Source organism: Amphiprion ocellaris, chromosome 21 (assembly GCF_022539595.1).
Source record: "Amphiprion ocellaris isolate individual 3 ecotype Okinawa chromosome 21, ASM2253959v1, whole genome shotgun sequence".
In the NCBI taxonomy this organism is placed as follows: Eukaryota; Metazoa; Chordata; class Actinopteri; family Pomacentridae; genus Amphiprion; species Amphiprion ocellaris.
In genome coordinates, this window is record NC_072786.1 from 7,290,969 (window position 1) to 7,305,604 (window position 14,636).

Here is a 14,636-nt window from a genome sequence, read left to right on the forward strand (position 1 = left end):
ATGGACATCTAAAAAACTGTAACATTAGGCATAAAACAAGAAACCAAATTTTAAAAATATGTGATTTAGTTGCTCTTATATTGACACAGTTTTCAACTACCTCCTGTTCTTAAAACAGAATACTAGAAATTAGGAGATTCAGTCATTGTTTTTAAGTTTATATATGCCCCCTAATATTTTCAGTGGCGCCATCTTGCCACCCCTTCGAGCATTTCCTGGTGACGCCCCTGTCGTCATACGTAGACGTCGTTTCTGTGGTAACCACAACACGGACACCAGCTGGAGACAAATCTGTGATTAATTTTGCTAACTTTAGCTGCAAAAACTATTTAAGTCGTATCATATGGTATCTTAGTTTTAAAGAACAGAAGGACTAACATCTTCAAGACGCTTGCAAAGACTCAAGAAATCAAAAAGTAAGACTTCTTTAGATTTATTTGTTTCCTTGTTTAGAAGACAAACACCGACGGAAACATTTACTACTTTCTGCTAACTCGTTAGCTTTCGTGTTGTATTGTAGGACACGAGCACACGCGTCAACCGTCCGGATAACTTTCAGAAAATAATCATATTTTGTCAATAAATGCGCTCAAAAAGGCCTTTTATTTTCTGTGCAACAGTATAACAAGACAGAGTCACTGTCAGCGTTTCAAAGATAGTTTAAACGCCAATATGGAAAACTACTGTTAGCATGAATGCCGCTGTTGTAGAAAATACATTTGTCATTTGGCGTTTTGTTTGACATAAAATACAAAAAAACTAATATGCCATTGATTCTACCTCTTTGTCCTTTGCATGTACACATTTCTCATCATACTATTATTGAATTTTATATGGATAAAGCCACAGTCCCTCAAAGTCAACTATAAATACTGAAACCATAGCAGCTCTGCACCAGTGGGCCCTGTTTGTTCAGCCTTGAAAACACAAGCGCAAACGTTCAGCTTTGATTCGTTTCTTAATCAAATTGTGTTGGCGAATGCTCCAGGCATTTGTGACACAAGTCTTTGTACCTGTGACCCGTCTATCAATTTACATATTGTAGTTGGAAACGCGTGGAAATGATAGACAGAGTGTATATATGTACATAGACTTCACTTTTTGTTATTGTTGATATGTGTAGTTTCTCCATCAAATTCAAAGATTTGTATTTGCAGATAGCTGTGTTGAACTGCTGTATCTGTCTATTTTGCACCAGTGAATCTGTCTGAGGAGCAGCAGGATAGCAGGCCTCCCAGCAGACAAGAAGTTGAAGTGGAAGAACAAGTGGAAGACAAAGAAACAGAGGAGGACATCCCCCTTGTGGCCCTTGCGCCTGATGCCTCGCTCCCAGAAGAGCAGCCCCTTGCCAGCATTGATGTCTCTGCTAGTCCTGCTTTCCAGTGGCTAGACGAGGTAGGACTCTCTGCGATCATATTTTATGAATGACATTTTGAGGTGTCATAGAAAAGACAAATGTGCTATTAGGTAGTTGAAGGGACAGTATTTACTTTAAAACCTGCAGGAAAATGTAATAAATGTTTTCAAAAGGCGATGCAGTGGTGTAAGTATTTGATGTGTGTGCTTGTACAGCTAAATAGATCTTTAGGGTTGAACTAGAGTTGAAATGGATTTATATGACTTACAGGGTCTACCATTATCATTTTAATATTTTAAGGTTTAAAAAAAAGTGAAGACTTGGAACTTGACATCATCATGTGGATGAGCACAATACTTTTTTTTTATTAACTTGATCAGCACAGACGGTATACAGACATTGAAGTCACAGTCCCACAGTTTGATCATTTATCTTCCGTGAAGTTGATATGAACTCAGTCTTTTGTTTAGTTGCTTCATTGCGTCAACACCTCATCAACCCATTTATTATGGGCATGCAGCACCTCACCCTCCATTTTTACAGGCAACACACAGCCTTGGATACTAGATGGCAGACACTTCAGAATTTGACATTTCTATTCATGGATACACATGCTAAACTTGTATACATTTTTTGTATACATTCATCGAAAGGTGATTCCAATACAGAAGATGTTTTTAAAGATGAGCAGGCATCATTATGGTTTTTAAACACTGCAATTTACACAGCCATGGAATTGGAACTTTATTCATTTTTTTTTTAATATAAAAAGTGCATAATATCTTTTGGCATGACAGCTGAGTATGAATGATAAAAAAGATCAATATGGTATACACACAGAGCTCATATATTTACTATGAATGGTCACAATTATCACAGTCTTTATCATTGCTCAAATATCAACAATCATTAGACTTTGTACTGCATGACCTATGTATTATATAAAAGCTATCATACATCACAAAGTAAAATAAATACTGTACACATCCTTAAAGTGAAACATCTTTCCCCAATCCTTCCCATTCACAGTGTATGAAATGGATTAAATGGTGCTATACAGTTTCCTAACATTAGATAGCAGTATTGTACAAGTGGTGAGTCAAGGAAGATTTTTTTTACAAGTGAAAACTGGTATATGGCATTAAGAGGTGTGCAATAGTCCTGTACACCCAATGATAAGGTTGGAAAAACAATTGGAACTATTTTTCTGACAGCAGTGTGCTGCTCTGTGGCTGCTGTCAAGAAGAATTTGCTAAAGCATCAATAATGCAGGATGTACATGGGAGTCACTCAAAAGAAATTTATCTCCGGGTGCATATTTATACTGGGATATTGTGTAGGATGGTGATGCATTAGGAAACTGTCTCAGTGTAATTAAATAAGTAGCACAGAAGCTTTTACTTGTGCACAGCTTCCTAAAGACTGATTGCTGCCTGTATACTTTTGAACAGTTTGTCTCTGACCCCAGCATGAAGTCTTCCACGATGAATTTCAGACGCACTCAAAACTGTATCATCAGCTCTCATATACCTCACTCGAATGGCTGCTGTTAATTATGAAATCATTTACAGCAGAGAAAATGATAGCTCATTAGTTTTTACTACTAGTATGTGCTGTGCTGTGTCTCAGCTGGGTTTATAGCAGGAGGCAGCAGGACAGAAAGAGAAGAAATGTCAGAGACCAGTGAAAAATCTGTCATAGTAACCCTCCGTATAATATTATGGCCCCTGCAGGAGGCTGGCCTTTACACTGCATGTGTGGTTTTTTTATTAGTCAATCATAGTCCATTGTCCTTTTATTATCATCATTTTAATCCAATATTTCGAAGGCCACACTCACTACAGCAGAAAAAAAAAAGAAAGAGCACACATAAATTTTTCACAATTATTTTTGTTAATACTGCATTCAAACTGTCTATAAGGGCTTAGAGTCTTTTTTTGGTGTACTTGTATGCATGTGTAAATGTGTGCAAATGCATGACTATGTGTATGAGTCTTCATGTACTTCCATTTTCTTTGTGTTTCTCCGTCTGTCTGCCTGACAACATCCTCAAACATTTACCTGTCCTCTTAAGGAGCATAGTTCTTGGGCCGTATCATCATCTTGACCGTTTTGAAGGCCTGCCTGTAGTTGGTGGGGTAGTACTCTGTGGACATGTTGTGCCATGTTCCCCAGAAGATCCCGTTCCTGACTCCCTTGTACCTCTTGTGATAGTACTTCCCGTTGAGGTTGGCGGACATGCAGGCGTCGAACCACCAGCCGGAGCTGTAGTAGGCGCCGCAGTTTCCGGAGGGGTACATGTCGTTGTCGCGGTCGGGCGTGGAGAAGAACTTCTGGTCGTGGTTGAAGTGCTTGTTGAAGCTGATGGCATTCCCAGCAGTCCCACTGCGAGGAAACCGTGATATGTCAGATGTGCAAATTTATAGACTTGCTTAGAAATATTTGATTATTCTTGCATGCACACAGAGAAACCTCCACTGTACCTGTATCCACTGACAGACAGGCGGTAGCGCAGGAACTCATTGGCCACATAGAACTGGTCATACTTTGCATATTCCCGGACACCCTCAAAGTCCTCCAGCTCGATACGCAGAATCGTGTCTTTGGCTTTAGTCAGCAAATGGATATGGTCATTGCCCAGCCAGAACTCACCTCTGTAGGACAAAAGAAGGCAGAAGGATGAGGGGACAGAAGAGAACAAAATAAGTCATATAATACAAACAAGCTCGTATACTAATGCACTTGGTTAGAACGTGGTCACTCAGACAAAATATACTTATTCCCACATACTAGAGGACAGAAACGGGGATGCAAGGCGAGAGTTGTGTGACAGTGAAAAATGGATGAGAGAAGACGTTATTCTTTTAGTGGGTGGTACTGCTCGATCTCCAGGCATGGTTATCAAGAAGTTACCATGGTTATTTCCCACAAAAAAAATATTGGAGAGTAAAGAAAATGAGCTGAAATTTGAATCCAGATGAAGTACAGGCACTGCATTAAAACAAATGGCTGCTTTTCCTCCCTGTTAACTGGTTACATTAGCAGTTCTTTTGTTTGAAATCATTCATTTTGATTCATTAAAAGGGGGTCACGTCTACTGCAGTCACATATATTTACTTAGTTTTATGTGTGATAATCAATCAGTGATAGTTAAACAGGTGGTGAGCAGTCAGTGATACTGAGAACAGGTGTGCATCATTAGGTCCTCGGGGCACTGAGTGACTGGGCTTTCTCAAGTGCTGCAAGGAGGAGTAATGGTGTTGTGTAGAAAATGCCGTTTTGTTTAAGTCAATCCACTGATAAAGAGTGCAGTGGTGCCTATAGATAAACAATGAGTCATGCAAGTAACCGAGAAATCTTGAATTCATATTTTGTTTATTATTGTGTATTCTCTGAAGGTGCTGTATCAGTTAAGCTCACCCCTGTTTACCTGAACAGATGGTAGGTTCCAGTGAGATGCGGATGAGAAACTAATAAATAACCAGTTTCTGGCCCACAGTCGTGGGAGAGTGGGCTGCAGTTTGTTGTGAGGATTGTGGGTTAATAATTTTATGTTGATGGTGGGAAAAATGTGGAACTTAACTGCCAGGATGCGGTGCACACATACTAGAGTTATCTTGTTGCTCATGGTTTAAGAAAAAATGCACATTTTGGATTTAATGGCTTTGTAATTAGCTTTGCAAGACATAGGGTGGAGTATTTTGTGAATGCTTTAAACTCTCTCACCAACAAACTAATGGCAACGTAGCATAAAACTCCAGTGTTAACAAATGAACCCTCCTGACAAAAACACACTGTAGCACTTTACAAAATGTATCCCACTTCGGCAGGAAAGCAACTCCTTTTATATAGTCATTTATTCTCAAAGATCTGCACCCTTAAAGCATTTTGGACAGCAGAGAGGGTGTTGTGCACCAATTGAGACATAATGTAAACAACACAGCAGAGCAGTCCTCTCATTTTGAATCCAGTCATTTCTGAATTAAAATGTGATCCTAAGAATTGGAGTTCACTTGAGATTTCCAAAGATTCCCACCTTGTTGTTTTTGTGGAAGCTTTGGAGGTTTGTGTACTGCACATGTTTTTACAACAGAGGAGTACTCCAGCAGCAACATCTTTTAGCAGATCTTCACTCTTTAGTGAATTTCTCTCCTTATATTGCAAGGTTTCTGTTAAATTTACACTGATAAAGTAAACCGTCATTTCTCAAACTTTAGAAAGGTTTACAGAGCCACACAGTATCAACTGCTCTCTACATGTGGTGGCAACAACACAGTCAGCATGCAAAACATCTATAACTTCTTTCAAGGTCCTATTTGAACTCCACCCTCTTCCACTTAGAGTTATGTGGTATTTAAGCTTCATATCCTGCATACCAGTAGCAGGAAATTTAGGTTTTTCATGCAGAGTTTATGAATTACTCTTAAATCCACAAACCTTTCAATCACTGAGCAATTTTAAATAATGTCTTTACTATAAGACTAAAAAATACCTGAGGTTCCCGAAGCCTTTCTTATACTCGGCCCAGGTGCGGTTAAAGCTGACAGACCCATCGAGCCGTTGCTGTATCACAGTCCAGCCACCTCCAAAGGACTCCATGTCACAGTACACTTCAAAAGTCCCATTGCGAGGATCAGGGGTCACACGATACAGACCACTCTTCCTCGTCTCCAGCACATTGTAGTCTGAGCAGTCCCGAGGGGCTAAGATGACTGCTCGGTGGCGGCAAGAAAGAAAGAAGAGAGGGCAGTTTTAAGAGGATGTTACTGGATGATACTCGGTAATCTCTTCACTTTGGTCTGGCAGTTTTTTCTCTGCCTAACTGAGGGACTGTAATAGAAACAGCCCCGGAGGCTGAGGAAGACTGGAAAAAAAAAAAAAAAAAGAGCTAAGTTAGGCGGAAATCCAGTTTTAGCCGTCTTAGAAGTTCTCGTTCCTGCTTTAATTTCCGGGGAATGTATTCAAACACAAACCAATTCACAATTTATTTTATTTGCTACCAGACTTTTCCCTATGACTTATCAAAACCGTTCTTTGTGTGAATCAAAATAGCATTTCAGCATATTAAGAATTAAAACTTTTGTCTTGCTGTATTCTGTCTGGCAGTAGTCAAATCGGCATGTTTCAGTCTCTTCCTTCATGTTTCTGCATATCTGAAGTACAACACTGAGAATCACAGGACTCAAACATGAAAGTAATGTAAGTGAAAGGATAAAAGCAGCTGTCAGGGGATAAAAGTCAGTAACCTTCCTATGTGCTGCACCATAGGCCATTTCATACACCTTCTCTACTTTCTGAGATTTCTTCCCCTAATTCTTTTTCTACCTGCCCACTTATTTATCTAGCCCTTGCTCCTGTCCCCTGTGTCGCACTGCGGGCCACGGACTCAACCCAAAACCAAGGTCCAAAGGCCCCTGTCAGTTAGCATTTGGGAACTGAAAGGAACATACTTGTCAAAACGTGGGAAAGTGTAAAACTGGATTAGAGAGGCGTACCCCCTCCCTGCACATTCAACACCTTGAGTCTAAATCATTCTGACACTGGGCAGGCAGTATGTGGACCCCGTCGGAGTTTGTTTGATGCACCTCTTTGTTGATACAGTTTTGTCAAACTGTTAAATCTGTTTAGTGGGGTGGTAGATTATAATAGAGCTGGGGTAGGGAGGATGCATGCTGAGAACAGAAGGCCAGACGTCAGGTAGTGGGAGTCTAGACTGTTTGTGGAGAGTAGAAATTGCCAATGTGGTATTTCCGGGCACTATAATGCAAAGTTAGATTTGCAACTAATGCATGGTGACTCTATCTACTGCATTTTCTTGCCACATAACAGAGAATACTTCAGGTGCAAAAATGGCTGCAGATGGTAAATGAAGTCCAGGAGCTGAGGTTGAAGCATATCCTCATCACGTTAACAACTCTGTCGACATTTGGCATCCAAAGTGTTGACCTGTAAATTCTTTCATTGTCCCACTCACTTTAAGTGTCTGACTGCAGTCTATCCACTTAACATCTTCCTCCCCATTTGTTCCCATCTATCTGACCGGGCAGCCAGTGTCCCTAGACAGACAAGAGCCATCTCAATCTCAGTCACTCTGGCACTGTGCCTGACCTAAATAACTCCAATATCAGTCACTTACTGATGCTTTAAAGACTGCTGGCTGATTGGCTGGCTTGCTGTCTGACTGTTGAGTCAAATTAATGGCTAATTGCTCTGAGATTGTCCTTGCAAGAAGAAAACAATCAGTCATTTCCACAAATGCCCCAACACAGCCTGTTTTCATTTAAAGGGCAAAGCCCTCTAGAGGCCCTACAGATTTTTTACTTGTTAAGTGCAGAGAAATATTGTGAGGCTGTTTGGGTTCAGGGTGGTCCAGTGGAGCATTGAACCATAAGACTCGTACAAGAGAACTGTTGGGTTTGAGAACAGCCAAGATTGTTATATAACTATCATCATGATTGTTGCTCAATCTTTACCAAATGGATAAACTTTCTCTGATTCTCTTTCCAAACCCAAAGTCATTTTTTTGTGGACACTTATCCAAACCCTAACTACAGCAGTGTGAGATCAGATCTACCAGTACATGCATGTGATCATTAAAATCCTTATGTCCTGGAGGGCCAACTTGAAACTACTTTCCTAAAATTGTTGAATGTAATTTGAAGGTGCTTTGCCTGCTTCCTTGATTAGTGACTTGTTTGACTGATAAGTGAAGTTAGGCTGATAAGTCCGATGACAGATTGACTGACATCCCGAGATGGCTTCATGACAGACTCGACTACTTGACTGCTTAAATACCACATTTGCTGTTTAGACTTCAGACTGCACAAGTGATTCCTTGTGACAAGGAAGGACATGTGTATCAAAAGTGATAGTATAATCTTTCTGCACAAAGCGATTTAAATAGAAGACTGGAGATAACTTTTGATGGAAGGAAACTAATCGTAAAGAAAATGCCTTTCCTGTAGGAAGTTTTGTGTCACCACATTTGTAGACAAGCAGTTATTGACAGAGGACAGGGCATCTGTTCTCACTTTTTATAACCGAGTTAATGTAGCAATAATATGAAGTGCTTGTCCATTCAGTTTTAGGTGCCTGTATATATATCTTGCAGGAGTGAAAGTGAAGTTTAGCACTGGCAGCAAGAATGGAAATTGGCAAAAAGGAGAAAATAACCGTTTACAGCACTTTGTCAAGAGGTTTTTATCACCTCAAACATACTAGTAGTCCAACTTGATAGTGAAATTGCAGTTGTACAATGGCTTAGAATGTTTGGCTACTGTGGGCAGGGTGCTTTATTTACCCCATGGTCTATTTCATCTTCACTAAGGTTTGTATTAAAGGGTAAAAATCGTTTGTAAAATGTACTTTCTAGCAATTTTAAGTGCCCTTTAAATCATTGTTTAAATCCATAGAGTATAAATGTTTCTGAACTGCAGTGCAGCTTAATGAGCTGCACACACAGACATTTCCTTATGTCGTCAAATGTGTTCACCTTAGGTCGGCTTGCTTGTCTTTTCTTTTTTATGAGAACAACATAAATTTGGTTTGTTCAAATCTCCATTTAACAATTAAGGACTGTAATTAATTAATTAATTAATTAACTAACTGCTTAGCTACAGTTTGGCAGCTGAATAGTTTATACAGGAATCAGGAGACCCGTTTTACCACAAATTGCTTCAATAAGCACTTTTGACTCTGTGATTAACAACCAGAAAACATTTATCTTCTCTTTTCGGTTCTTGAAGATGTTTCACTTCTCATCCAAGAGGCTTCTTCACTTGTTTTTTGCTGAAGCGTTTAGGACTATTAAAATCAAGTAAATTAATCTAGCATCTGGTTTTCAGTTTTACAAATTCAAAACAATTCACACTACGTGCCAAAATGGGACTGCATTAGGATTGCTGGTAGACGGAGAATTTTTATCAGATTGTACGTGTCATTTTTGATTTAAGACCTGTGATAGGAATTAAACAGCAGCTACAACATTGTTTATATCTGTGTTGTGAAACTGCACAAGTCTTATCATGAGGTATTAGTCAAATTTCCGTGGTAACAACAGCTGTTTCATGTCTGCTACTTTTGGATTGACTCACCCGCAGTTTTCTAGCTTGGAGCTGAATAATTTGCAAGTTCTTGACCTTGATATGACAGACTGATGCACAAAGACAAGTGTGACTGACCCTGTGTGCCATCTGCGACTACTGTAATGTCAGGGAAGCCACTTGCATTACTACTTGTGATATTGACAAGAGATAATGAGAGCTCGTCGTTTTATGCTGGAATGAGCACTCAAGAGCATGACCTCCAGAGCAAGAGAGGTAGGGGGAGAGGCAGAGGGAATTAAACTGAGGGCGACACAATGAAAGTTAGCGTAAGAGGAAAAGAATATGAAAGGGAGTGGAGAATTGAAGCGAGGGGTGCAGATGCTCTGAGGATAAGTGCATGAGGAGGGGGAAAATGACAGGAATTGAAGGAGAGTTTTGAAGGAGAAAGAGGCAAGAATTTAGAGGGAGAAGCAAATACAGCAGAGAAAGGGATGGGATTCCCTTCACACCACTGTCCCAGCTAATCTACTTAGAAATAAGCTCACATCTGTTTTCCACATAAAAGCCCCAATAGTGTGTCGTATTCACTCATGCGGTATCAGGATATTATTCACTTTCTGAGTGAAAAGTGGTCCGCATTTCTACTGTGCTCTCATCCAAATAAGCTTTTACATCAATGTAAAGTGGGGTGTTTGTTATGCTCAGCTAGTTTGCAATCCCTACTGGTAGGTTTTTATAGGCAGCATCACAAGATTTTTCATTTTAAGCTTGTTTTTTTAAATGTTCCAATATGCACTACATAACTGTAGTGATGCTCACTCCGTTTCATGTAGATGCCAAGTATCTGTCTTATTCTCTCTCCTCTCTTTGAGCTTCTGTATATGGAGAATAGTAGAGGGTCATAACAGTTGAATGAGTTACATATGAGGCAATGTGAATTCTCACTTTGAGCCTGTAGTTGTCGTATTGCCTCACTCTTGTACAATATAACCTCAAGCTATTTCAGTCTTTTCATTTTTGCTATGGCTACACTGAACCGGCTGCTCTACCAGAGTAATGTAGTGGATATGGGAGCCTTTTGATGGCATTAATGCAATGGAAATTCCTTTTCTCATTATATGAATCTCCCCTAAGTATGTAATATTGTTCATGGAGAAGGTATGTTGCAACGAACCACTACACAGCTGACAAGGTCATTGTAAACCTGGAAGATTTCATTTCCTATTTCCCAGAAAGAGAAGCCTTGCTGGGCGATTGGTTCTCACCCAGATTTTGTGAATTGTAATCGCTTCAAAAGCAATCAATGTGCACAAGTGATTGAGTAGATGCCATGCCAGAAAATTCACTTCACTTCATTTGGTGCTGGAGTTTCATTACCATAACAACATCTGGGGTGAATTTATGGGAATAGAAAAGAATAGAGATGGAGGGCTCTTGATCATGCTCAGAGAGAGTACAAAAAAAAAAATACATGAGAGGAAGAGAAAAAAGAGGAGACATCTATGAAATGGCAAAGACAGAACAGAATAGAATATAATACAATAAAAAAAAAACACATTCCCTTTTGACTGAAACTCCTGTAGCTAGGGAGATGGAGAGGGCTTACAAAGGTCAAGCTATAAGAACAGAACAGAAGTAATAGGACAAAGGGATTATAGGATTCAAGGTGATAATGTAAAGAATGGTACAAAATTAATCCTAGTAAAAGCAAGCTTACACTGAGGGCTGGGCTGCATTGCACACTGGGTGGTGCAGGTGGAGCTGAGCTTGTTGACCACTCCAGTGATGTTTTCCACCCGTCTGTCCACCATAGCCTGCACGTTATCCAAGTTGAGCAGGTTGAGCCCCTCCAGACGACCCTGCAGAGCAGAGATCTGGCTCCTGGCATTGCGCAAGCTGGCTGACATCCTATTCAGCTTCACCTGAGATAAAGCCAGAGCGGGCATGAAGGAAATTATGTTTGGCACAGAATACAAAGCAGGTGGATTACTGTAGTCACCAGCCTCCTCATTGTTTTACCAGCCAATTTGAATTTTAGAATGAAAACGAGGTCTGCGTGATGATTGGCTGTCGGCCAAAGTGACTGTGAGAGTCAACAAGCTTACCAGACAGCAAAAATTTACCGCCATTTGGCTGGTGTCTAACGCTGATTCTCCACCCTGTTTACAGTACCAGGAATTTTCCCCAGTGGATTGGTGCCAGGTAGGACTTTACCGGTCTTTTAACATCTGGTTAGTTTGCATTCCAACTGGGTGCATCTGACTGGGCAAATTCCAGGTGACATTGTATCCACAATGTTTATAAAGCACATTTTATATCAGTTTGTTCAGACCAGTGCCCCTGACATTTTAACAAGACTAATAATGATATTGGCTCACTGACAGTTAGCATGGTTTTGATGGGAATGGTGCAGTCACATTACTGCACTCTTTGTACAGTCCTCTGAACATTGTTTATGTGTAGAAAATGTGCACTGGTCTGGATTTTACAGCTAAAACCATTACCTACCCCAAAGGGACAAAGCATACACTTAACCTTAGATAACGTCAGTCATTAAAAATTCAGAAGTCTGACAGTATTTCTAAAAAATGACTTGGTTTTATTTTTGCACTGAATCAAATGCATTTCTAACATTTTCGGTACTTGGTAAAATACATTTTCCAAAACGGTATTAAAAACTGTGTGTTTATTTTTTACAAAGACTGAACTTTTCCTCTCACCTGCATCTCTTGCATTGTGCTCGGGCTTGGTGTAATTTTCCCAAAAACGGAACCTTGCCCCAGTCCAGTACCGTCCATTCCAGTAGCTGCAGGAACCATCCCATCTCCCCTGTCCTCCTGGCTGGACCCACCTAACACCTCCTGGCCCATCGGGTCCAGTCTCGCATTTTCCTCAGCATCCCTCTGAATCGGGTCCTGCATCTGTCCCTGGTCTTGCTGATGTCCAAAAGCTCCATTACCCCGTGTCCCACGGCACTCCTGGCACCCACTTTTCAGCTTGTTCACCACCTCCTTCAGGCTCTGCAGCTCCTTCATCGTCTTTTCCAGCAGCCTGAACTGCTTGGGCAGCTGGATGGTGAGGGGAGGCAGTGTGAGCTGGTAAGGGCAGTCCTCCCCTTCCTCTGCCCCGGCTCCGGTGCTCCCACACTGGCCTGAGGGTCTAAGTTTCATGGGGCACGAGGCTGGGGTACCAGAATCAGATCCCAAATTGTAGGTTCCTCTAGCGTCCCATCTGTGGTGAGAGTTACCCGGGAAGTCTGCTGCCCGGCTGGTCCGCGGCACCAAGGTGGCTGTAAGCAGGAGACTGGCACAAACGCAAAACACAGTTGTCCTCATTTTTGTGCGAGATTTGTAAAGGAGAAATAAGTGTGCGTAAAGCTAGAGTGTCCGCAACTGCCTCCGATGTGAACTTGGAGTGTGGATGCGTTATAGTTGTGTGTGTGTGTGCCTGCAGATTGCCTGTAAGTATAAGAGTAGGTGAGTGTGTGTCCAGTATCTTATTGGTTTTAAGAGAGAGTGTGTGTGTGAGAGTGTGTGTCTGTGTGTGTGTGAATGAGTGCAGCCTGCAGGATGGAGAGAGTGCAGGGGAACTGCCGCTGCCTCAGATAGCTGTGTCATTAATATGAGGACAAGGGAGGGAGGGAGGGAGGGAGGTAGAGAGAGAGGGAGGGAGCTGCCATGGAGAGGATGGGAGGGGCAGCTCTATTGCGTAATGCAAAACACCATATCAACAGCATAGTGAAGAACTACAGAGATGCAGACAGATTATGGGAGTGGTGGTGGGAAGGAGGGACGGAGGAAGGGGCAGGGAGGGAATTAAAGAAGAAAAAAAAAAAAAGGTGGGTCCTTTGCCTGCAGTCGGCGCATGTTGCCATGCAGCCTTACTCTGAACTCAGCCCATTTCCCAGAAGAACAAAATGACTCAGTGCACAGGAACTGTCCACTCAACTGACAGTAAGGTGATGTTTTTTCACGCTTTGTTGTTCTGAATGTCTCCCAAAATTTAAAGCCTCTCGTGTTGACCCAGTTCAGATTCCAAATCCTGACTCACTCTCAAGTCCCCAAATTAGGTCCAGGTGGGCATAATTACAGTAAAATCCATGGTGTAGCCAGCAGCAACAATACAAAAGATTTATTTCAATTAGCACAGCTGCAAACAACCTGTTGTTCTGTATTCACGCGCTTTGCTTGGGATGTTGTAAGTGAAGCGTTAGACTCATTGGAGACTTTTTCGAGAATGTTTTCCCGTCATTCTTGAGTTCTGAACACCTGCCAATTTTCCGTCCTGATCAGATTTAATTTTCCCACAGTAATACACCTGCAGAGTGCACACTTAACTCAGAGTAGAGCTGCATTAACATAACAAGCCACTCTAATTCAGATGTGTTCGGATAGCTAACTACTGCACCATTGATCTTACATAACCTGCATTACAGTGTAAAGGGGTCTTTTGGGGTTTTCATGCAAACAAGCAAAAATTGTGTTGATTCACTGTTTCTCGCCAAAACAGTCTGTGTATCCTTGGCATCAAACAGAAGTGTTAAATTAATTTTTGTCATAAAAATCCTTCATTGTTTATATGCATGTTAAAGGGCTGTCTCAAGTGCAATCCCCAGGCCACACACCTATCCAAAGTGAGGAGCTTGTTTTTTCATTTGTTATACAACTATCCTTGTCACATTTCAGGTGAAGAACAAAGTGCAAAGCTGTCATTATCACTATGCTGAAAATGCATCATCTTATCTAACTTCACAGGGTACCTTTTTTTTTCTGTTACAGTGCTATGTTGTTAAATATCCGCAGAGAATGAATGTCGGTCTGTGTTTTGTCAGGAAAGTTTGGACTGGATATAGACATCTTCCTCTATAGCCTAGAGAAATTATGTTAATTCAAAAGCTCTCTTAACCAACGGCAGGCAGGTTACATCTGCAGCATGTCACTAAGAAAGATGCAAAACAGCCATTTTTGCCCAAGCGGCTCAGCTTGCCTCACTTTCTGTCAGTGGGAATATCATTAATTGGAACTGCTCTTTATTTGTGTTGCTCAGTGATTTACCAGGAATAAGTTCTGGTGTTTTAATGAAGGGAACTGGGACATTTTGGGAGCAGTTAGAAATAAACAAAGCATTAGTCTGTTCAACAATGCCCTGGAATTACAGCAATATGGACTTTCTGTAGTTACAGAAACCTTTAACTTGCCTCCTCTACAGGAATCTCGTAGGTGAGAAACTGAACT

The 14,636-nt window shown here is 41.1% G+C and overlaps 2 protein-coding genes across 2 annotated transcripts in view; one reads left to right on the plus strand and one right to left on the minus strand.

Moving 5' to 3' along the window:
* Nucleotides 1-254: 254 nt before the first annotated feature.
* The window catches only part of ccdc146 (coiled-coil domain containing 146), a 56,150-nt gene continuing 41,768 nt past the window's right edge, over nucleotides 255-14,636 (plus strand). Inside the window, exons 1-2 of the mRNA XM_023285791.3 lie at nucleotides 255-416; nucleotides 1,199-1,395. Of these exons, the coding sequence (XP_023141559.2) occupies nucleotide 416; nucleotides 1,199-1,395 (198 nt within the window). The 5' untranslated portion in view covers nucleotides 255-415. The remainder of the gene's footprint in view (nucleotides 417-1,198; nucleotides 1,396-14,636) is intronic.
* On the minus strand, nucleotides 1,699-13,002 carry fgl2a (fibrinogen-like 2a). Its single transcript, XM_023285793.3, has 5 exons — nucleotides 12,123-13,002; nucleotides 11,120-11,324; nucleotides 5,850-6,069; nucleotides 3,841-4,011; nucleotides 1,699-3,742 (listed from the first exon to the last, which is right to left on the minus strand). The coding sequence occupies exons 1-5, from the start codon at nucleotides 12,735-12,737 to the stop codon at nucleotides 3,427-3,429; spliced, it is 1,527 nt and encodes a 508-aa protein (XP_023141561.1). The 5' UTR covers nucleotides 12,738-13,002; the 3' UTR covers nucleotides 1,699-3,426.